The 24,318-nt window shown below is 41.8% G+C and overlaps 1 protein-coding gene across 1 annotated transcript; it reads left to right on the plus strand.

Annotated features, from left to right (window-relative positions):
• Positions 1 to 209: 209 nt before the first annotated feature.
• C17H8orf76 (chromosome 17 C8orf76 homolog) lies at positions 210 to 24,064 on the plus strand. Its single transcript, XM_059901666.1, has 6 exons — positions 210 to 359; positions 3,309 to 3,404; positions 4,113 to 4,256; positions 8,629 to 9,086; positions 19,379 to 19,511; positions 23,741 to 24,064. The coding sequence occupies exons 1-6, from the start codon at positions 243 to 245 to the stop codon at positions 23,936 to 23,938; spliced, it is 1,146 nt and encodes a 381-aa protein (XP_059757649.1). The 5' UTR covers positions 210 to 242; the 3' UTR covers positions 23,939 to 24,064.
• The last annotated feature ends 254 nt before the right edge of the window (positions 24,065 to 24,318 follow it).

The following is a 24,318-nucleotide window of genomic DNA, read 5'->3' on the forward strand; positions in this document are numbered from 1 at the left end:
TCTGTCCATCTCCAGAAAAAGAAAAGTCAAGTTCTGTCCTGGCGTCGTGAACCAGATAAAATCTCAGCTCAACGACTCCCAACTTGCCCTGGGCCAAGTCCCGGTCTGGCTCCCTCCCAAAGACTACAAGTCCCAGCATGCCGCTCGCTGGGCCTCGACGGCCCCGCCCCTTCCGCGTTGGCCCGCACGTGGGCGCCGCGCTAGGCACCGCCTCCTCTCGATGCGCCTGTCCTGGGCGCGCAATGGAAACCGGGTCCTGGTTGCTTGGCGGCGAGTTTGAGGACTCGGTGTTCGAGGAGAGGCGGGAGAGGCGGCCTGGACCGCTCGCGTCCTACCGCGCCAAGCTCTGCGAGCCGCAGGTGAGAGAGCGGGGCCTCTCGGCCTCATCCCAGCCCCCGGGCCTCGCGCTCCCGGGTCCCGGCCCGACAGCGCTTCAGACGCCCCAAGGCCGCGTGGCCTACCCCCGAACCCAAACCCTCCCGGCACGAGTCCGGCCTCCCTACGTCCACGCGGACTCCCTGCCATCCCTTCCCCAACACGAGCCCCAGCCGACTGGGCCCGGCCCCCTCTGCCCCCGAGGGAATCCCCGCGCCGTCGGCCATCAACGCGCACCTGGCGTTCGGCCGGCCGGTCTCCCCGAGGCTCGCTGGCCTCACGCCCCTGTGCTGAAATCCGTAGTAGCTCCCGTGGACCTTCACTGCTTCTGCTGCCGGGCAGTCAGGGCCCCCAGAAATCCAGCCACCGCCCCCTTTTCAGACCTCGGTGTTGTCTGCTCCCTGAACCGTGACGTCCCACCCACGGGCCTGCCCTTGTTCACTGAGTTCCCCCTGCCCATGGTAACCCCGTTCAGATGGTCACAATCGTTCATTTATAGACATTTCTCAAGGCGCACCTTAAATGCCGCCTCCTCCAAGAAGTCTTTTCTGATTCCCCCTTCCAACTACATATTTTTTGTTTTGACTCCTTTTCCCTCTTTTACCTATTAAAGCAATTGTCAGTATCTCATAAAACTCTTAGACCCAGAATGCTTAATGATCACAGGAGCGTGCGTGCTTAACTTTATGTCCTCCGCAGTGCCTAGCAGTTTTTGTTCATAGTGGGAACTCCGTGAATATTTTGAATAAGTAGGGTATTAACCTGGTATTCTTTCATGTGTGTAAATCTCATCTCACCAATAATAATTCCTTTTTATCAGATAGTGTTCCAGGCACTGGGCAGGGTTCCTTTACACGTATTGTCTCATTTTTCCTTAAATCCCTTGTACTTACAGATGTCAGGTTCTCAGAAATTACTGAATTGTATTTTTGTTTTATTTCACTTACATTTTCTCCTTGCCACGTGCAGTCTTTCAGAGCGACCTTTAGTACTTGATCGTGTAGACTAAAAGCGGGGAATGGGCTTTCAAAGTCATGTGGTACCGCATTAAAAAGCCATGGGTGTGAGATAGGACCCTTGCATTCCAGCATTGGCTTTACTGGTTGCCTTTCAAAGTGTCAGTTCCTTATTTGTCATTTGAGAAAAAATAATGTTTGCTGGCTCACAGGCTTATTGTGAGAGTGGAATGAGATAATACTTTGCCAAGGTGTGGTATGCTGTATACTTATAAAGTAAAATCCAAAAATCACTCGTCTTTAGAATTTATTTGGTAAATGGTAACTGCTCATAAATTCAGGCCTCATTCAAGTCCTCTTGGTTTCCCCAAGTGTAAAACCAGGAGTCTGGGTTAGAAGATCTGTGTTCCCTGCCTATTTGGTGTGGGACCAGGTGTTTGCCTTACCGGCACTTCCCTTCTTAGTCTCACCCTTGTTCACAGCTTTTCCCTCCTACTCTTATCAGAATGGGGTATTTAAAGCCATCCCCATCTGCGCTCTTGCGTTTGAAAGCCAATTTTGCTTGATTATTTCCCAGTAGGATGATGAACATTGGATGGAGGTTTGCAGTTATTCAGTTATTGTTCAAGAACTTGGGATTGGCTGATAATCTAATACAGTATGTGACTGGTGAGCAATAAAGTGCAAAGGAAAATTATGGGTTCAGTATATAGGCTGTTGTTGAGTTACACAGTACTTCAGGGAGAACAGAAAAACAGTGGTTGCTAGCTTTCTCCACAGTGATGGATCAGGCTAAGGAGGGAAACGATATTACTAATTAACGACATTACTAATTAACAGGGGGGCAGTGATACCCAAGTAACTCTTTTAGAAATAGAACCAAGAAATTTTGATGTAATGGTGGAACCATCACAAATGCCGTTACGTTTGAATTAATAATAGTGTGTAACTGACTTTATTCAGCCTCAGTGTGTTTTACTCTGAGTAAAAGGGAGGGTGGGGAACTTTCCTGGGGGCACAGTGGTTGAGAATCCGCCTGCCAATTCAGGGGACACGGGTTCAATCCCTCATCTGGGAAGATCCCACATGCTGCAGAGCAACTAAGCCCGTGTGCCACAACTACTGAAGCCCGCGTGCCTAGAGCCTGTGCCCTGCAACGAAGAGTAGCCCCCGCTCGCCGCAACTAGAGAAAGCCCATGCACAGCAACAAAGACCCAATGCAGCCAAAAAAAAAAAAAAAAAAAAAAAAGCGGTGGGGGGGAGGATGAGATACTTCTTTGGAGCTGAAGAACTGGCACACAGAGTGCTTTTTGTCATTCCTGTTTTCTCATTTTAACGTTCTTTATGCAATAATCAAAAAAGATCTTTCTATCCATAGGGTTTAAATCAGTAGAAAAGTGAATAAAATATTCCAGATGGGCATTTCCTGAGAGTTTTCTCCTACAGCACTTTGGCATTTGATTGCACGGAAGCCTCCTTTCAGCCTTCATTTCTATTTCCTCTTTGCTTCGATTCTACTTTTGGCTTTTACACTTTCATAATAGCACTATAATGACAATTCTTCTTTTCTATGTCCTCTCCATAAAGAGTTGTCAGTCGCTATGCCATCCACCCTAAAAATTTCTCTGCAGGAAAACATCTCAGTCTAAAGAACCATCGTGAACTGTGCTAGTTAAATGTAGGCTCCCAAGCATCACAACCCCAAATTGAAAATGCTATAGATAAAACCATATACTTTTGTGTTTTAGTAAAGAGGTATCGTATTATTGGTATATTTATTACTTGTGATAATTTTCATAAAAACTGGGCCACCATTAAAATTGTCATTCTTCTTTGTCAGATGTTTTCCTGAGTCTTATCCTGAAGAATTATGTCTTTTTTGAGGTTTAATCAATTATATATGGGAAATTGCTTCTGAGTAGGGAGTGGAAAAGTGTAGTTTCATTCTTTATAATATGCTGTTTTCACAATTTCTAGTGGTTTTATGAAGAAACGGGGAGCAGTGATGATGTTGAAGCTCTGACTATCCAGAAATTCAAAGGGGACCTGGCCTACAGACGGCAAGAGTATCAGGTAGAATTTAACATATAGAAGATTACACCACTTGAAATGGGCTTTTGTTCTGTCTGTTACAGTGTATTTAAATAACAGTATACTAAGTTATGAGTGTGTTGTTTGTGAAGATGAATTTAATCTTTTGTGATATGTGTTTGTAATCTTAGAATCCCAAGTTTCTAGCTCTGTATAATTTGTTTTGTTTCCTGTAACTCCAGTATAGAGAGCTTGCTGGGATCCTTGTAGGTCTGTTTCCCCAGGTTCTATATCTCCTAATTATGTGGGAGCCTCTAGCACAGATACCTCATGGGGCCACAGGAACAAAGCACCCTAAAATGTGTAAGAAAAGGAAAGAACTAACAACTAGATGTCAGCTTGCTTTATTTAGAGACTTCATGTCATCTTCACAAGAGTCTGGTTGTTATTTTGCTGATGTGAAAAGATTATACAGCAAGTTAGTGGCAAACCCAGGATTCAAATTCTGGTCTTTTGGGCTCCAGAATGCTTTATTTATAGTCTCCAGCCATTTCTTCTCTACCTTTCAGAAAAAGAGTACTGACTAAAATGCTCCAGTCTTCCTTTAGTTCATTGTAGGGTCAGTTATAACATTACCTTCTGCCTAGGAAACACATCACCCCCATGACTGAATTCTTTTTTCTATTGTGTTTTCTGCCTTTCTTTTCATCCCTTCCCTTAATTTTCCTTTATTTAACAAATATTTGCCAGAAAGCACTGCAAGAGTATTCCAGTATCTCAGAAAAACTGCCATCTACGAATTTTGCCATGAAAAGGGATGTCCAGGAAGGCCAGGCTCGGTGTCTCGTTCACCTGGGAAGGCACGAGGAAGCCCTGGAGATTGCTACAAACTTGGTGAGTGGTTTCTGTGCTTATTTCCATTTGCTTCCCTAGGATGGCGGAATCATTTATTTTGTAAAAAACAAAACAAAACAAAAAACAACTTCTTGCAGCTAAATCTGTGGGTTTGGATAAGCAGAAGAAAATTGTCAGTGGTGGAAGAACTTTATTATGATGAACAGTTTGGAGGTCTAGACATAATCCTTTGCTTGTAATATTTTTTTCCTGTGTTATGCTCAAAATTTTTCATTGCCTGAAAATCTCACTTGCAAAGGTTTTTTTTGTTTTGTTTTTTTAATTTTTGGCTGTGTCGGGTCTTAGTTGCGGCATGCAGGATCTTTCATTGAGGCGTGTGGGCTTCTCTTTGTGGTGTGCAGGTTTTTTCTCTTTCTAGTTGTATCACACAGGCTTCAGAGCATATGGGCTCTAGTTGAGGAGCGTGGGCTCACTAATTGCGGTGTGCGGGCTTATTTGCCCCGCAGCATGTGGGATCCTGGTTCCCTGACCAGGGGTCGAACCCACATTCCCTGTACTGGAAGGCAGACTTTTTAGCACTGGACCACCGTGGAAGTCTCACTTGCAAAGGTTTTTACTCTTGTTAGGAGTAAATACTCAAGAGTGGAAGGATTATCAGGGATCTGTTTTCTTCTTTAGGTGTTTTGTTGTTATTTAGATTTTTATTTTCCAAAATTTCTACAATGAACATATATTGCTTTTATAAACAGGAAAAGAGTTTACCAAAAAATAACTAAATATCATACTAGGCCAAGCTTAATCCTTTTTATTCTTAAATGGAGTCTGCAGAATTTTTTTAAGGAATTTAATAAAAGCAGTTTTTTTTGCAATTCTAGATTCTGCTTGTTTTTGTTTTCAGATTAAAGCACCTACGGTTTTTAATGTAAATTTTATATGGGGACAAGTCTAAGTCGACCAGTCCTAGTTTATAGATGACCAGTTTTCTTCCTCAGAGGGACTTAATGAGGCACTGAGGCTCTGATCTTGAATCCTGTGGATCTCGTTGACCAGAGGTCAGCCTGAAGTATGCATGCAATTGAGTTGTCCTCCTCCGTCTCATTAACTAAGAGAAATCCCACAATTTGCTTGCCGGGGTTCATTGCATAGGACCTCAGCCTCTTGCAGTGAGAGGAACCCTTGGTGGTAATTGTCTTCGGAACATGGAAAACAGCTGTGTTTTATTCGTTCTTTTTCTCCCCTCTACTAATTGGGGGTTAATTCTTAAGCTGGAAGATAAGATTACCCTGTTAAAGAAGCACATGGCATGAACACAGTGAACTTGGCGGGGTTTAATAGTGGTCAGTCTCCCTGGTCTGAAAATTAACAGCAACTTCGGTTCTTTCAGTTGCTTTTTCTGGACATCAGTCACCTGTCCTTCCTCACTGTTCTGCTCTCCCATCGCCTCTCTCTTCGTCACATCTCCTGCATATCACTGTTGTGCTTTGTCTTCCCCACCTAGACCACCGAAGGCAGTGACAGGTAGATTCGTGTCAGGGGCTGGACTGGCTCTCGGGTTCCTTCTAGCTTAGTGAGTCTCTGCTGTTGTGGCTCAGAGAAGGATTTGTTGCTGGCAGATGCCATCCAGAGCTTGGGGTGGTTACCAGGCAGGAGGAAGGACCAGTCAGAAGACCCTCAGCTCCTCTGTCAGGACTTTGAGAACTAGTCGCTGGGCTGCTGGGCACCCTGGTGGGCAGGAGTGTTGGGGAAGAAGTGTCAGCGTAGGCTGCTAATAGGTCTCACCCCTTTCTTTGGGTCTCTTCACACGATCTCAGTGGACCCTGCCCATTTGCATGGTTTTCTCATTTCCTGATGCCCTGTGTTTTGTTTTCTTTTAAAAATTTCTTCCCTACTTGTAGGCCCTCTTCTTCTGTGACTCGCTCTGGCCCATTTCTGGGTTTTGTCCCCGTGGTTACTGTCCCCTCATGCTCTGTGGTGGGACAGGTCGTTATCCAGCACTGAACAGAACAGACCGTGAGTCTTGGAGTGCCCAGCAAGATGTGAACATTTTATGCTCACAACTTCTACTGAAGTTTATTCACCTCTCTTTTTAATAATTTTTGGATAAAATCTGTAATGGAACTTATTTCTTTATTTTATTTTAATTTATTTAATTTATTTTATTTTATTTTATTTTATATTTTATTTTATTTTATTTTATTTTATTTTAATTTTATTTAATTTTAATTTTATTTTATTTTGCCTGCCAACGCAGCCAAAATTTTGTTCTTCGTTGCTGCGTGCAGGCTTTCTCTAGCTGCGGTGAGCAGGACCTACTCTTTGTTGCAGTGCACGGGCTTCTTATTGCAGTGGCTTCTCTTGTTGCAGAGCACGGGCTGTAGGCACGTGGGCTTCAGTAGTTATGGTGCACGGGCTTAGTTGCTCCACATGTGGGATCTTCTCGGACCAGGGCTTGAACCCATGTCCCCTGCATTGGCAGGTGGGTTCTTAACCACTGCGCCACCAGGGAAGCCCTGGAACTTGTTTCTTAAACAAATAGCTTAAACATCTTATAGCGGCTGATAGGCTCATGTGATAAACTGGTAAGGAAACTGCTTTTTGACAGTTACTGACTTTTTTTTTCCATTTATCACTTCACAAACATTTATTTCAGTCTTACCATGTGCGCAGTTCTGGGTTCAGTGCCAAGGAGACAGAAAACCATGTCCATACCCTGCCCATACATTGCTGACCTAGTGTCTAGTGGGAGAATCCTAAGCCAGCTAACACGCATCAGCTCTTCTGAAGTACCTTTTTTCTGTGACTTCTAGTGGGACCAGTTGTAGCTCTGCTACTTACTAGCTGTGTGACATCAGGCAGCTTATCTGACTTCCCTCTTATGACTCAGTTGCCTCAACTATAAAATGGGGATAGTGGTAGAGTCTATTTTAAAGGATTATCATGAGGATTAAATGAGTAAAGCACTTAGAATAGTGTCTGGCATATGGTAAGCACTCTGTAAATGTTAACTATCGTCATCATCATTGCATTATAGAAGGAGTTGCAATATTCTGGAACACAAACTCGTTTAAATGGAATTTAGTTTCCAGAGAGTTCTTTACTAGTTAGGCCATCAGAACCAGCGCACCAAAACCATGGTCTGCATGCTCCACCCTACCCCACCACATACTTGCTTCCACAATCTGAAAATGTTTGTAAACAGTATAGAGCACTATAGACTGTAGAGGAAAGGTAGCGTTTGCTGTAGGTAGTTTATATGTGTTGCTTTCACTATTATAAATAAGAAACATGAAGATGTATTACTCAACAGTTATTACACATCTGCTATGTCTGAGGTGCTGTGCTCTCTACTAGGAATTCAGCACTGAACAAAAACTCTTCTGGAACTTAATGGTCTCTGGGGAAGGACAGAATACTGAACAATAGTAATAATAAAACCAGATCAGATCTGTCATCGGGAAGGTATAGTATGACTGAATAGGTTACATTGGTCTTTATTTCCTGTCTTTTCACTCAATATATGAATATTTAGAATCCTCCTCAAGCTTTCACTCACTGGTCAGCCAGTTTCTTCCAGCTGCATGCTAGGTAGTTTTACTCATATTTCTTGCTCAGTTCTATGCAGGGCCTTGATCTGAATACTAGTAGGCAAGGTTTTCCTTAGACTTAAAATGAACTGAATCTGTACAGACTTTAACTTAGAAAAAGGAGGCTTGTTTCCCTAACCCACAGGGCTTTTGCCATTTGGCAAGTTAGGCAAGAGGTGGTGGCTCTGATTAAGGAGACTTGAAAAGGATTTTCTGATCAGAAGGAAACCAAGCAATCCCCTCCAGCCAGAAATAATTGGCCCTGCTAATAGTTACCAGAGAGGGCATTTGGATTCAGTTACGATGCATCACGAAACACTGAGAGCTGCAGGGCCATCCTGTTTAGGATGTCTAGGCCAAGTAAAATTTGGAAATAGAGTCCATTTGAATCCTCAAGGAAATTACGATTTGGATTTTTAGAAAGCCTGGAATATTAAAATGGAGCCATTAGCCCAGGGTATAAAAAAGTTGGCTTGGGTCTTTCAGATATCTGGCTGAAGACAATAAAGATTATAATACAAATGGAAAATAAACTGACACAGAGACTTTTGGTGCTGAACTTTGCCAGGCCACTATCACCTGGATTATGTGACTGTTGTGACATTAGGGTGTTTGGGAATGACTGGTGATTATTTTGTTAGGTTAGTTTATATTTTTCTAGGTTTATGGTTTAGAAATGAGATCTATTGAAAAATATTTAATTCACCCTACTTGTGTGGCTACTTGTAATTTATAACATGTACAACTTGGATTTTTAGGCATCTTCATTTTTATATGGGCAACATTCTGTAGCTTAAACTTCCTAATCTTTTTTATTTTCTCCTTAGGAAAATAAGGCAACTAACACAGACCATTTAACCACTGTGCTCTACCTCCAGTTTGCTATTTGTTCAAGTTTGCAGAACTTGGAGAAAACAATTTTCTGCCTACAGAAACTGATTTCTTTGCATCCCTTTAATCCTTGGAACTGGGGCAGATTGGGAGAGGCTTACCTGCATCTGGAGCCAGTGCTTGCAGCGTTGCTTGTGTCATCTCAGAAACAGAACAGTTTCATCTCGAGTGACAAGGCTATCAAATCCTCCTGTCCCCACTCAGGAAAAGACTCTCTTTTGTGTTTCCCTGAAATGTTGCCCGAGAGCTCTGCGTTATCTGTGGAAACGAGCAGTGGTAATAACCAGAAGAATGAGAAGGCTTTTAAAAATATTCAAAACTGTATGGCAGAAGAGAGAGCAGCAGTGTTGCTAGAAACTCAGATGAAAGCCTGTGCCTCCTTTATACGAACCAGGTAAGCTACGAGTGCATTCAACACACATGGTGCTAAGCTCAGAGTAAAGGTTTTATTTTTCTAATTTTAAGCTTCTAAAAATTCTAGGCTACACACTTAGTATATGTTTTTGAGATTTTTCCCATGGTCTAGATAGAATCCTTTGAATGCGTCCTTTTAGTATGTAAGATTTAAAAGCAAAACTATGTTTGCTCAAAAATACAATTTGTATCATCACTCAAGATAAAAGGTTAAAATTGGCAGCCATTAAAATTAGGAAAGAAAATTAAATGTATAAAACATTGACAAAGGGGGAAGTGATATATATATATATTTTTAACATCTTTATTGGAGTATAATTGCTTTACAATGGTGTGTTAGTTTCTGCTTTATAACAAAGTGAATCAGCTATACATATACATATGTCCCCATATCTCTTCCCTCTTGCATCTCCCTCCCTCCCACCCTCCCTATCCCACCCCTCTAGGTGGTCACAAAGCACTGAGCTGATCTCCCTGTGCTATGCGGCTGATTCCCACTAGCTATCTGTTTTACGTTTGGTAGTGTATATATGTCCATGCCACTCTCTCACTTTGTCCCAGCTTCCCCTTCCCCCTCCCCATATCCTCAAGTCCATTCTCTAGTAGGTCTGTGTCTTTATTCCCGTCTTGCCCCTAGGTTCTTCATGACCTTTTTTTTTTTTTTTTTTTACATTCCATGTATATGTGTTAGCATACGGTATTTGTTTTTCTCTTTCTGACTTATTTCACTCTGTATGACAGTCTCTAGGTCCATCCACCTCACTACAAATAACTCAGTTTCATTCCTTTTTATGGCTGAGTAATATTCCATTGTATATATGTGCCACATCTTCTTTATCCATTCATCTGTTGATGGACACTTAGGTTGCTTCCATGTCCTGGCTATTGTAAATAGAGATGCAATGAACATTTTGGTACATGACTCTCTTTGAATTATGGTTTTCTCAGGGTATATGCCCAGTAGTGGGATTGCTGGGTCATATGGTAGTCCTGTTTTTAGTTTTTTAAGGAACCTCCATACTGTTCTCCATAGTGGCTGTATCAATTTACATTCCCACCAACAGTGCAAGAGGGTTCCCTTTTCTCCACACCCTCTCCAGCATTTCTTGTTTGTAGATTTTTTGATGATGGCTAGTCTGACTGGTGTGAGATGATACCTCATTGTAGTTTTGATTTGCATTTCTCTAATGATTAATGATGTTGAGCATTCTTTCATGTGTTTGTTGGCAATCTGTATATCTTCTTTGGAGAAATGTCTACTTAGGTCTTCTGCCCATTTTTGGATTGGGTTGTTTGTTTTTTTGATATTGAGCTGCATGAGCTGCTTGTAAATTTTGGAGATTAATCCTTTGTTCGTTGATTCGTTTGCAAATATTTTCTCCCATTCTGAGGGTTGTCTTTTGGTCTTGTTTATGGTTTCCTTTGCTGTGCAAAAGCTTTTAAGTTTCATTAGGTCCCATTTGTTTATTTTTGTTTTTATTTCCATTTCTCTAGGAGGTGGGTCAAAAAGGATCTTGCTGTGATTTATGTCATAGAGTGTTCTGCCTATGTTTTCCTCTAAGAGTCTGATCGTGTCTGGCCTTACATTTAGGTCTTTAATCCATTTTGAGTTTATTTTTGTGTATGGTGTTAGAGAGTGTTCTTATTTCATTCTTTTACATGTAGCTGTCCAGTTTTCCCAGCACCGCTTATTGAAGAGGCTGTCTTTTCTCCACTGTATATTCTTGCCTCCTTTATCAAAGATAAGGTGACCATATGTGCGTGGGTTTATCTCTGGGCTTTCTGTCCTGTTCCATTGATCTGTATTTCTGTTTTTGTGCCAGTACCATACTGTCTTGTTTACTGTAGCTTTGTAGTATAGTCTGAAGTCAGGGAGCCTGATTCCTTCAGCTCCGTTTTTCTTTCTCAAGATTGCTGTGGCTATTCTGGGTCTTTTGTGTTTCCATACAAATTGTGAAATTTTTTGTTCTAGTTCTGTGAAAAATGCCATTGGTAGTTTGATAGGGATTGCATTGAATCTGTAGATTGCTTTGGGTAGTATAGTCATTCTCACAAGGTTGATTCTTCCAATCCAAGAACATGGTATATCGCTCCATCTATTTGTATCATCTTTAATTTCTTTCATCAGTGTCTTATAATTTTCTGCATACAGGTCTTTTGTCTCCTTAGGTAGGTTTATTCCTAGATGTTTTATTCTTTTTGTTGCAGTGGTAAATGGGAGTGTTTTCTTAATTTCACTTTCAGATTTTTCATCAGTAGTGTATAGGAATGCAAGAGATTTCTGTGCATTAATTTTGTATCCTGCTACTTTACCAAATTCATTGATTAGCTCTAGTAGTTTTCTGGTAGCATCTTTAGGATTCTCTATGTATAGTATCATGTCATCTGCAAACAGTAACAGCTTTACTTCTTCTTTTCCAGTTTGGATTCCTTTTATTTCTTTTTCTTCTCTTGAGTGCTGTGGCTAAAACTTCCAAAACTATGTTGAATAATAGGGGTGAGAGTGGGCAACCTTGTCTTGTTCCTGATCTTAGTGGAAACGGTTTCAGTTTTTCACCATTGAGGACAATGTTGGCTGTGGGTTTGTCATATATGGCCTTTATTATGTCGAGGAAAGTTCCCTCTGTGCCTACTTTCTGGAGGGTTTTTATCATAAATGGGTGTGTTGAATTTTGTCGAAAGCTTTCTCTGCATCTGTTGAGATGATCATATGGTTTTTCTCCTTCAGTTTGTTAATATGGTGTATCACATTGATTGATTTGCGTATATTGAAGAATCCTTGCGTTCCTGGGATAAACCCCACTTGATCATGGTGTATGATCCTTTTAATGTGCTGTTGGATTCTGTTTGCTAGTATTTTGTTGAGGATTTTTGCATCTATGTTTATCAGTGATATTGGCCTGTAGTTTTCTTTCTTTGTGACATCTTTGTCTGGTTTTGGTATCAGGGTGATGGTGGCCTCGTAGAATGAGTTTGGGAGTGTTCCTCCCTCTGCTATATTTTGGAAGAGTTTGAGAAGGATAGGTGTTAGCTCTTCTCTAAATGTTTAATAGAATTCACCTGTGAAGCCATCTGGTCCTTGGCTTTTGTTTGTTGGAAGAATTTTAATCACAGTTTCAATTTCAGTGCTTGTGATTGGTCTGTTTATATTTTCTATTTCTTCCTGGTTCAGTCTCGGAAGGTTGTGCATTTCTAAGAATTTGTCCATTTCTTCCAGGTTGTCCATTTTATTGGCATATAGCTGCTTGTAGTAATCTCTCATGATCCTTTGTATTTCTGCAGTGTCAGTTGTTACTTCTCCTTTTTCATTTCTAGTTGTATTGATTTGAGTCTTCTCCCTTTTTTTCTTGATGAGTCTGGCTAATGGTTTATCAATTTTGTTTATCTTCTCAAAGAACCAGCTTTTAGTTTTATTGATCTTTACTATCGTTTCCTTCATTTCTTTTTCATTTATTTCTGATCTGATCTTTATGATTTCTTTCCTTCTGCTAACTTTAGGGTTTTTTGTTGTTCTTTCTCTAATTGCTTTAGGTGTAAGGTTAGGTTGTTTATATGAGATGTTTCTTGTTTCTTGAGGTAGGATTATATTGCTATAAACTTCCCTCTTAGAACTGCTTTTGCTGCATCCCATAGGTTTTGGGTCGTCGTGTTTTCATTGTCATTTGTTTCTAGGTATTTTTTGATTTCCTCTTTGATTTCTTCAGTGATCTCTTGGTTATTAAGTGTATTGTTTAGCCTCCATGTGTTTGTATTTTTTTTTTTTTAATACAGAGAGTCCAAAGGCCCCCATGTCAGCTAATTTAAATTTATTTATTTATTTATTTATGGCTGTGTTGGGTCTTCGTTTCTGTGCGAGGGCTTTCTCTAGTTGTGGCAAGCGGGGGCCACTCTTCATCGCGGTGCGCGGGTCTCTCACTATCGCAGCCTCTCTTGTTGCAGAGCACAGGCTCCAGACGTGCAGGCTCAGTAATTGTGGCTCACGGGCCCAGTTGCTCCACGGCATGTGGGACCTTCCCAGACCAGGGCTCGAACCCGTGTCCCCTGCATTTGCAGGCTGATTCTCAACCACTGCGCCACCAGGGAAGCCCCTTGTGTTTGTATATTTTACAGATTTTTTCCTGTAATTGATATCTAGTCTTATAGCGTTGTGGTTAGAAAAGATATTTGAAACGATTTCAATTTCCTTAAATTTACCAAGGCTTGATTTGTGACCCAAGATATGCTCTATCCTGGAGAATGTTCCATGAACACTTGAGAAGAATGTGTATTCTGTTGTTTTTGGATGGAATGTCCTATAAATATCAATAAAGTCCATCTTGTTTAATATATCATTTAAAGCTTGTGTTTCCTTATTTATTTTCATTTTGGATGATCTGTCCATTGGTGAAAGTGGGGTGTCAAAGTTCCCTACTATGATTGTGTTGCTGTCGATTTCCCCTTTCATGGCTGTTAGTATTTGCCTTATGTATTGAGGTGCTCCTATGTTGGGTGCATAAATATTTACAATTGTTATATCTTCTTCTTGGATTGATCCCTTGATCATTATGTAGTGTCCTTCTTTGTCTTTTGTAATAGTCTTTGATTTAAAGTCTATTTTGTCTGATATGAGAATTGCTAGTCCAACTTTCTTTTGATTTCCATTTGCATGGAATATCTTTTTCCATCCCCTCACTTTCAGTATGTATGTGTCCCTAGGTCTGAAGTGGGTCTCTTGTAGACAGCATATATACGAGTCTCATTTTTGTGTCCATTTAGCTAATCTGTGTCTTTTGGTTGGAGCATTTAATCCATTTACATTTAAGGTAATTATCAATATGTATGATCCTATCACCATTTTCTTAATTGTTTTGGGTTTGTTATTGTAGGTCTTTTCCTTCTCTTGTGTTTCCTGCCTAGAGAAGTTCCTTTAGCATTTGTTGTAAAGCTGGTTTGGTGGTGCTGAATTCTCTTAGCTTTTGCTTGTCTGTAAAGGTTTTAATTTCTTCGTCAAATCTGAATGAGATCCTTGCTGGGTAGAGTAATCTTGGTTGTAGGTTTTTCTCCTTCATCACTTTAAATATGTCCTGCCACTCCCTTCTGGTTTGCAGAGTTTCTGCTGAAAGATCAGCTGTTAACCTTATGGGGATTCTCTTGTGTGTTATTTGTTGTTTTTCCCTTGCTGCTTTTAATATTTTTTTGTTGTATTTAATTTTTGTTAGTTTGATTAATATGTGTTTTGGCCTGTTTCGTCTTGGATTTATCCTGTATGGGACTCTCTGTGTTTCCTGGACTTGATTAACTATTTCCTTTCCCATATTAGGGAAGTTTTCAACTGTAATCTCTTCAAATATTTTCTCAGTCCCTTTCTTTTTCTCTTCTTCTTCTGGGACCCCTATAATTCGAATGTTGGTGTGTTTAGTGTTGTCCCAGAGGTCTCTGAGACTGTCCTCAATTCTTTTCATTCTTTTTTCTTTATTCTGCTCTGCAGTAGTTATTTCCACTACTTTATCTTCCACATCACTTATCTGTTCTTCTGTCTCAGTTATTCTGCCATTGATCCCTTCTACAGAATTTTTAATTTCATTTATTGTGTTGTTCATCGCTGTTTGTTTGGTCTTTAGTTCTTCTAGGTCCTTGTTAAACGTTTCTTATATTTTCTCCATTCTCTTTCCAGGATTTTGGACCATCTTTACTATCATTATTCTGAATTCTTTTTTCAGGTAGACTGCCTATTTCCTCCTCATTTGTTAGATCTGGTGGTTTTTTGCCTTGCTCCTTCATCTGCTGTGTGTTTCTCTGTCTTCTCATTTTGCTTAACTTACTGTGTTTGGGGTCTCCTTTTCACAGGCTGCAGGTTCGTAGTTCCCATTGTTTTTGGTGTCTGTCCCCAGTGGCTAAGGTTGGTTCATTGGGTTGTGTAGGCTTCCTGGTGGAGGGGACTAGTGCCTGTGTTCTGGTGGATGAGGCTGGATCTTGTCTTTCTGGTGGGCAGGACTGCATCCGGCTGGGTGTTTTGGGGTGTCCGTGGCCTTATTATGATATTAGGCAGCCTCTCTGCTAATGGGTGGGGTTGTGTTCCTGTCTTGCTAGTTGTTTGGCATAGGGTGTCCTGCACTGTAGCTTGCTGGTCATTGAGTGGAGCTGGGTCTTGGCATTGAGATGGAGATCTCTGGGAGATTTTCGCTGTTTGATATTATGTGGAGCTGGGAGGTCTCTTGTGGACCAGTGTCCTGAACTTGGCTCTCCCACCTCAGAGGCACAGCCCTGACACCTGGCTGGAGCACCAAGAGCCTGTCATCCCCACAGCTCAGAATAAAAGGGAGAAAAAAAGGAAGAAAGAAAGAAGACAAAATAAAATAAAATAAAGTAAAATAAAATAAAGTTATTAAAATAAAAAATTTAAAAAAAAAATTTTTTTAAGTAATTAAGAAACAAAAAACGAACAGACAGAACCCTAGGGCAAATGGTAAAAGCAAAGCTATACAGGCAAAATGACACAGAGAAGCATACACATACACACTCACAAAGAGAGAAAAAGGGAAAAATATATATATATCGTTGCTCCCAAAGTCCACCTCCTCAATTTGGGATGATTCGTTGTCGATTCAGGTATTCCAGAGATGCAGCGTACATCAAGTTGATTGTGGAGATTTAATCCTCTGCTCCTGAGGCTGCTGGTAGAGACTTCCCTTTCTCTTCTTTGTTCGCACAGCTCCTGGGGTTCAGCTTTGGATTTGGACCAGCCTCTGCGTGTAGGTCGCCCAAATGCCTCTGTTCTTCGCTCAGACAGGACGGGGTTAAAGGAGCAGCTGATTCAGGGGCTCTGGCTCACTCAGGCCGGGGGTGGGGGGAGGGAGGGGTATGGATGCGGGATGAGCCTGCGGCCGCAGAGGCCACCGTGACGTTGCACCAGCGTGAGGTGCGCCGTGCTTTCTCCCGGGGAAGTTGTCCCTGGATCATGGGACCCTGGCAGTGGCGGCCTGCACAGGCTCCCGGGAGGGGAGGTGTGGAGAGTGCCCTGTGCTTGCACACGGGGAAGCGGTATTTTAAACAAGGAATTTTTCACTCACATTCCACAGAAAGCTACCGAAGAAGGAAATGTGCTCGTGTTTTCAAATCACTATTAATAACGCAAATAAACAACGTTTAATTCATTCTACAGGGAATTCCCATGGTTCAGGGACTCCCATGGTTTTGGATCCATAGTGTATATAAGAGTTTAGGGAAAGGGGAGAATACACTAGACCAGTTCTGTAATTTATGAGAGAAACAGACTCTCTTAGGTCTCAGATAATACCAAAAAACGTGGCATTGGGTTTTGGTTTTTTTATTTTTATTTTTTTTAAACTCTGAAGAATTCAAGAAGTATTGATGTTAACAGTGAGTCTTACTGAAATCGGTATCTATTTGGCAGATTTTAAACTTCTTTCAGAAGATGTTTATTTAGCATTGCCTATATCACTTTAATTCAGAAGTGCATTGAACGACAGCTGGGTTCCAGGCACCTGCTGGGGCCTGGGATCATAAAGATCATCAAAAAAGAGTCCCTTTCCTTACACTACTCAGCGTATTGAGGAGAACATATGTGCATCAGTGACCGGCAGCACAGGTGCTAAACAGTGTGTCAGTGGCAGAGAACCCTTCAGGGACCAGTACCCGGGACCTGTGCAGAGTGGCAGGAAGAAGGACCTCCACAGAGGGAATGGGGCTCCTGGGAACATTTGTCAGTTGTGTAGATGAATGTGTACTCGATGCTGTGTATACATTATTTCATTTTAACCCTCACCACTCTCTGGGGTACATGTTGGGATCCCAGTGTACAGACTGGGGAGCTGATTTGGAATCATGCCCAAGGTGGCGCAGCTGTGAAGTGCTGCCGGGATCTGGACCCAGATCTTTGACTCCAGAGCCTGTGTTCTTGCCAGGATATCTTGCGAGAGAGAAAGCACGGCCCAAGGAATGGAAGGGCTGGCGTAGCATGGTGGTGTCACGTGGTCCGGTGCAGTGAGAGCAGCTTTGGTGGCAGGAGCCCGAGAGCTAGGCTGTGGACCCCGAGACCAGAACAGCATCGTGAGCAGGAGGCAGGACCTTGGAGTCAAATCCCAGTTTAAGGAACCTAATAAATCCTTGTTATTGAGGGAATAAGCCTGGACTTGCGCGCTTGCTCGCTCACCATCTGACCTTACACAAATTACTTCACCTCTCCGATCTCCAGTTTCCTCATCTTGACAGATGGAGAAATGGGAGAAATGCCTACTTGGTGGAGTTGTGAGGTTTAAAGTATCTGAAGCACTTATTGTAGTATGCAGTGTGTGTAAACATTTGGTAAATGTACTTCTGCTGTTTTGTTTTTATTAGCATGAGGCATTAAATGTCATCTTAAAGAGTTTGGTCCTTATGCTGAAGGTCTGAAGAGTATTTAAATGTTTAAGTGGTGTGACAAGAGCTCTGATTTCGAGGGAGATCTGGTGGCTAGGAGGACGTATTAGAGGAAGGAGTTTGGATCCAGGGACAGCAGGGAAGGGGCTGTGGACTAATCGGTGGATGGTGCCGAGGCCCTGACCTAGCACAGTGCGGTGAGAATCAAAAGGGGAAATGGATGGCACTGAGGATGGAACAGACAGGACTTGGTGACGAGCTGAATGTGTGGGTAGGCCGGGGTGGGGAGGGGAGGACAGAGGAGTCAGACAACCCTGAAGAGTCTGCCTTGGGGGTGAGGGTGGATGGTGGTGCCTCCGCTGAGACAGGACAGGGCGGGAGAGCAGAGCGGATCGAGAGTGGGAATCCAGCTGGAGTTTTCCGTTAGAAGTGGGAGCTGAGCTCAGAAGAAGGGAGGTAGAGGTTGAGGAGCTCCAGGAAAGATCAGCGATCAGATGGAGTGAGAAGAAGCTTTGAAGGCGGGAGGTCTTGTGAGACCTTTGAGAAGGCAATTCCATTAGCAATGCGGTGACAAGGCAGATTGCAGAGGACTGAGGGTGAATGAACATGAAATGGAGGCAGCAAGGGTAAGCAGTATTTTCAAGTAACTTCAGAAGCAAGAGAGAGAAAGCAAGGACATAAAGAGGCCACGTGTGTAAGTGCCTCCAGAGGCCAGGTAGGTGATGTGAAGAGTCAGAGTGAAGGCCAATGAGGTCATGTTCTTTTATAAAACTCCAGCGGCTTCCCATTGCACTTATGTAAACTCCACGTTTCTTTCCGTGTCTTGCAAGGGCTTATGTGAATTGGCCCTGCCTGTCTTTTTCTCCTCTTTCACTACAGTTTTCTTCTTGGCTGTGTTCTGGCCACAGAGATGTTCCTGATTTTCAGACTCATCAAGGTGGTTCTTATGTCAGGGCCCCCTTCCCCTGGCCAAGCCCTCTTCCCCGACATGTTCTTGTGGCTGGCTCCTCACCAATTGAGCCTTAGCTTGAGTGGTAGCTCAAAAAAGCCTTCCATCACTGCCCCATCTGAGGTAGACGCTTCGTCCACCCTGTCTTGAATTTTTGTTTCATAGCCTTCATCACTGCCTGAGATGATCTTATTTACTTGGGATTGCTCTCCTTCTGTTCCTTGAGGCAGAAACCTGTCTGTTTTGCTCACCAACATCCCTCAATGCCTAGAGTAGTGTGTGGGGCATTTCTCAAGGCAGGAAATGAGTGAACAGGAGAGCTGAGTGCTTCTGGATGTAGCAGTGAGGCCTGAGGGGAATTGGGAAAATCTACAGTCAGCATTTTAGAAAACAATGAAGAGAAGGAGGCGTGGGAGGAGAGCAAGAGGAGGCCAGGTCATGACCGTGATGGGGAGATCGGGGCCAGCCGGTTGCAAAGTGGTCATCAGAGGGTCATCGAAGGTTTGGCCCTGCTGCGGGTAATTGAAGCGTGCTAGAGATTCTGTTTAGTCCTTGAGGTCAGGTGGCCCTGGGTTCAGGGAGACGGAAGGGTCATAGAGCACTGACTTCAAAGAGCTACATCCTGACACTTCTGGGGAGGAGCCTTTGATTGGGAGGTTTGTTCTTTTCACTCTGAATTGTTTGTGCTTTCAATCACTTGACTTCTACAGGAAGCTCTTTTTGAGGCTTGCTCTCTAAAGATTCCTTTGAGAAGTTTTGGTCTATGAATTTTAGAAAAGATAACTCTCCAGTGTAAAGTTGGGCAATTCGTTGAGAGTAGGAGCTTTAGGGATTCACATGAAGGTGAGGACCTTCTCTTTAGCCGAGTTGGACTCACATCCAGCCCAGTTGCAGTGCTGTGTATGAGCATGTCCTCACTGCTGTCCTTTATGTGAGCCTACAAATTGGGACTTTCTGTTTTTCAGGCTTTTGCTTCAGCTCGCCCAATCTCAGCAAACATCGTTTGCTTTGGAGAGGAACTTAAAGACTCAGCAGGAAATCGAAGCTAAAATGAAAGGGTTCAGCTTCAAAGAAGACACTTTGCTGTTGATAGCAGAGGTGAGTGTGTTCTCTAGGGTTTATGTGAAACAAAGTATCATAGATATTTTTCCTGGCTCGGAGACCATTTTTTAAAAAACAGGGCCAAATCGCATCTTCTAAAGGACTTCTGTCTCCCTCTTTTACGTGCCTTTTGATCACTTAACCCCCGAAAGCGGCCTCTTCATCCTTTCTGAGCAGTAGCCTGCTGTGAGGCAGGGGCTGTGTTTCGTTTACTTGTCAGTGCTTGTTAGTACCTGCCTGCTTGAACATCAGAAATGCCCCGTAATTGATTTGTGAGTGCTGAATAAATGAATGAATGAGTGACTTGACATTTGGGCGGCTCTTTTGTCTGTTTTTTCTCCTGTTCTTCCTCAGAACAGCCTGTGGGATGGGGGGGAGCTGGAGTGAGGCTCATAGAGGCTGTGACTTGCCTAAGGTCAGATTTTAAGTGGCAGAACTAGTTTGGAACCCATCCAGCTCCAAGTCCATTTTCTTTCTGCTCCACCCTGTTACTACTTTGATGGTTGCAGAGAAATTCAAATGTCAGGTTTTTTTTTTAACTTGGTCTGTGGTAATTTCTGCCTGAACTCAGATAGAGTGATTGCTGGAATAGATAGCTCTTTGGGGCCCCCCCAAAATTTAAAAATGTCTTATCTTTTCAGCTAGATTTTAAGTTCCTTATAAGTAAGACATCCTTACAAGATGTCTTAAACATCTTCATGTTCTTCCCCACGTGTGACTAGAATAGTAGTCCTCTGCCTGGACAATGCATGGGAAATACCTGTGTTTAAAATAGCTTTTTTAAAAAAATGTCTGGGCCCTCTTTGGGATGATAATGTGCATTTCATTTTGGCTCTGTTACTTTTACTTAACATTGTGACATGAGCATGACCCTGTATACTTTTTTTTTTTTTTTAATTAATTACTTAATTTTTGGCTGTGTTGGGTTTTCGTTTCTGTGAGGGCTTTCTCTAGTTGTGGCAAGCGGGGGCCACTCTTCATCGCGGTGCGCGGGCCTCTCACTATCGCGGCCTCTCTTGTTGCAGAGCACAGGCTCCAGACGCGCAGGCTCAGTAGTTGTGGCTCACGGGCCTAGTTGCCCCGTGGCATGTGGGATCTTCCCAGACCGGGGCTCGAACCCGTGTCCCCTGCATTTGCAGGCAGATTCTCAACCACTGCGCTACCAGGGAAGCCCCTGTATCCTTAAGTATTTCTTAATTACATACTTTTTTCTTTTTATAGTTGTTTTATTTGAATTAGGGTCCATATAAGGTCCACATACTGTGTTTGATTCTTTTGTCTCTTACATCTCTTTAATTTTATAATAGTTCCCCTTCCCCCTCTTTTTTTTTTTTTTTGGTGATAAAAAATATATCTAACATAAAATTTGCCATCTTAATTGTTGTTTAGTGTACAATTCAGTGGCATTAGTTACATTCACGGTGTTGTGCAACCACCAGCACTGTTTCCAAAACGTTTTCATCACTCCAAATAGAAACACTTTAACCATTAAGCAATAATTCCCATTCCCTCTCCCCACCACACCCCTACCCCAACCTCAACCTCAACCTCTGGTAACCTCTAATCTGCTTTTTGTGTCTATGAGTTTGCCTGTGCTAGATATTTCAAATAGTGGAATCATAGAATATTTGTCCTTTTATGTTTGGCTTTTTTCACTTAGCATAATGTTTTCAAGTTTCATCCATATGTATCAGAACTTCATTCCTTTTAATGGCTGAATAATATTCCATTGTGTGTGTATGTGTATATACACACACACCCACACACCCCACATCCTGTTTGTCCATTCATCATCTGTTGATGGTCACTTGCATTGTTTCTACCTTTTGGCTTTTGTGAATAATACTGCTACGGACATTGGCATACAAGTATCTGTTTGAGTTCCTGATTTCAGTTCTTTTGGGCATCTACCTAAGAATGGAATTGCTGGGTCGTCTGGTAATTCTGTGTTTAACTTTTTGAGGAACTGCCAAACTGCATTTTATTTTATAGGCTGATATTTTTACCTAACATTGTGGTATGATCATGACACTGTATCCTTAAATATTATTTGAGTACATAATTTTTAATGACTGGATAGTAGTCCAGTTACAGCTTTTGATGAGCTATCATTTATTTACTTAAGTCCTACATTGGACATTTAACAAATATTCAGTACCGATTTTAATAAGTCTTTGCAAAAAAAAAAAATCAGTTTTTGTGTTTGTTTTAGAATAGATTACTGGAAATAGAATCACTGGGTTAAAGTATATGAACATTTTAAAGCCTCGAAGCATGTTTCCAAATTGTCATTAAGAAAGATTGGTTCCGGGAATTCCCTGGCAATCCAGTGGTTAGGACTCAGCGCTTTCACTGCTGAGGGCTCGGGTTTGTCCCTGGTTGGGGAACTAAGATCCTGTAAGTCATGCGGTGTGGCCAAAAAAAAAAAAAGAGAGAGAAGAAAGGTTGGTTCCATTTATATATCCTCCAGCAGCATATGAGAATACTGATTTTCCTTCTCCAAACCTAGGTATTAGGTTGAACCATGTGAAATTGTCAATATTCAATCATTTTGACCATAAAACCAGAATTTTATATTGAACAACTTAATGTTATTACTTTTTAAAATCTGTATTTTCATTGGTAAAAATAGCGCTTTTTAATATTACTGTTGATTTGATTACTAATAAAATGAACAATTTTTTCACACATTCATTGGCCATTTATATTTTGTGAAATACCTAGTCATGCTTTTTCTTTGTTATTCGTATGTTTCTGCTTTTCTTATTAATTTTAAGAGCTCTCTCTACGCTAGGCTTACTAACCTCTTATATGTTGCAGTATTTTCTGAAGTTTATGATACTTTTGATATATAGAAGTTTAAAATTTTTATTTGGCCAAAGACTTCTGCAGATTTTTTGACACCTGTGAGTGATATACCTGCCGAGCCCGCTTTTTGGAATATTGCATTGTTTGAGTATTACTATTATTCAATTCTCTCTCTTTTTTATTTTAATTAAAAAAAACACTTTTGGTGTTATACCCCAGATTTTAAAATACTGTATTTCATTGAGTCCAAGCAGTCATCAGTTGTTAAGAGGCATAATTATTTGATGTGCCACTGAAAGAAAGTAAGATGCTCTTTACACTGTGACACACCAGTGGTTATAAGATACATCTTGATTTCAGAAATGTTAAAATACAAAAACAAAAATTGTCTTTGAATTGATGAAAATAACCTGGCTTAATAAATCCTGACAGTTGCTGTTCATCCCGTCAGCTCTTGCCTCAAACAATAAGTAGTCTTTGAAGATTTAAAGCCATTGGAACCCGTTCTTTGAGTGGGTTTCTAATCCATTATAATTTGAGTATTCATGGACACATAGGACCTCAGGGTTTGTAGGAAACCTAGGGACCATCTAGTCCAAATCCAAGTGACAAATTCCCTCTACAACATCCCTGCCAAATGGCTCCCTAACTTTTCATGCTGAATCGTGGGAAATGTTTTGGGACTTAATTTTAGTTCACTGTCCTTACCAAAGGTGGGCCGGTCACTTGACGAGTTCAGATGCAAGCTTCTTACGAACTTACCTTGGTGGGTGTCTTGTCAAAGAGAAACTAACGCAGAACCTGGACCTGGATCTGACCAGTAGGGAGCAGTATTGTGCCTTCAGAGTGCGGGGCATGCTCTTAAGTCCCTGAGGTTGCTTTGGTAACCTTTCTGGAGGGATGGAGTCTCTCTGGATCAGGAAAGTGTGGACTCAGCTACTTGCTGCTTGACTGTTTGCTGCCTTTGACTTCTTTGGAGAACTTCTAAGAGAAGGGATCTGTGCTCTCTACACAGCAGCAGTTACATTCTGTGCAAACTCTGCTTTTCTGTCATTTTACAAGGAGGGAGGCTCCCTCGCGGTGCATTCTTGTCAGCTGAAGATGCTCTATGATATAAGAAGGTTGACTCACTCCCTGTAGCCTGAATGGTACTGCTGCCATGCTAGTGCTTTGGTGATTTGTTTACTCAGGGAAAGATGAGACTGGAAGTAGGGGATGTTGTACAAATGTGGTCTTGGATCACTGCTTCTGAATAAACATCTTTTCGATATGTTGAATTGTTAGAGTTGTCCCCTGGCTGCTAAAGAAATCCTTCTGTACGAAATCCTTTACGCTTGATAAATAGCATGGTGTTCATTCCGTGTCTGCTTCGCCTGTTATTGGGACAGGGTTTTTTTTTTTTTCCCCTCCTACTGCAGGTGATGGGCGAAGATATCGTCCCAGAAAAAATAAGAGATGAGGTTCACACAGAGGTGAAGTGTGTTGGCCCTGCAGCTCTGACTGCCTTGGTGATCGCGTCTTCGAAAGAATTTGAAGACAAGTGGTTCAGAAAGATCAAAGACCACTTCTGTCCCTTTGAAAATCAGTTCCATACAGAGATACAGATGTTGGTTTAGTGGTCCCTTTAAAAACAGAACAAAACATCTTGTATTGTATTAATTGTGCTGGTTTACTTCAGACAGAATCCACTGCTAATCATGGAACACACTGAATTAAAAACAATTATTTATGTCTTATAAAAATGGCTTCTCTCCCAGCTTATTTCTACTGTGTTCGGTTTTTTGGTTTTTTGTTTTCTTTTTAGATTTTTGTCATTCACTTATGTGAGGCCTACGGCCCCTTTAGAAGATAATCTGTTGGGAAAGTGTATAAAAGAGACTTACAGATTTTATTGTCTTTTAAAACAGTTATTGTATTATAATCAGCGATGTAAGTATCTACGTTGTTTAGGTGAATTCATCAGGAATGACCAAGAATGCTGCAGTGTGATGGTAAA

The sequence above is a fragment of the Balaenoptera ricei genome, chromosome 17 (genome assembly GCF_028023285.1).
Source record: "Balaenoptera ricei isolate mBalRic1 chromosome 17, mBalRic1.hap2, whole genome shotgun sequence".
Classification (NCBI taxonomy): Eukaryota; Metazoa; Chordata; class Mammalia; order Artiodactyla; family Balaenopteridae; genus Balaenoptera; species Balaenoptera ricei.

Excerpts from the sequence above, each read along its gene's own strand:
- C17H8orf76 (XM_059901666.1), top strand. The coding sequence starts at position 243 with ATGGAAACCGGGTCCTGGTTGCTTGGCGGCGAGTTTGAGGACTCGGTG. Across the intron at positions 9,087-19,378 it reads GCCTCCTTTATACGAACCAG|GCTTTTGCTTCAGCTCGCCC; the intron begins GTAAGCTACGAG and ends TCTGTTTTTCAG. Across the intron at positions 19,512-23,740 it reads CTTTGCTGTTGATAGCAGAG|GTGATGGGCGAAGATATCGT; the intron begins GTGAGTGTGTTC and ends CTCCTACTGCAG.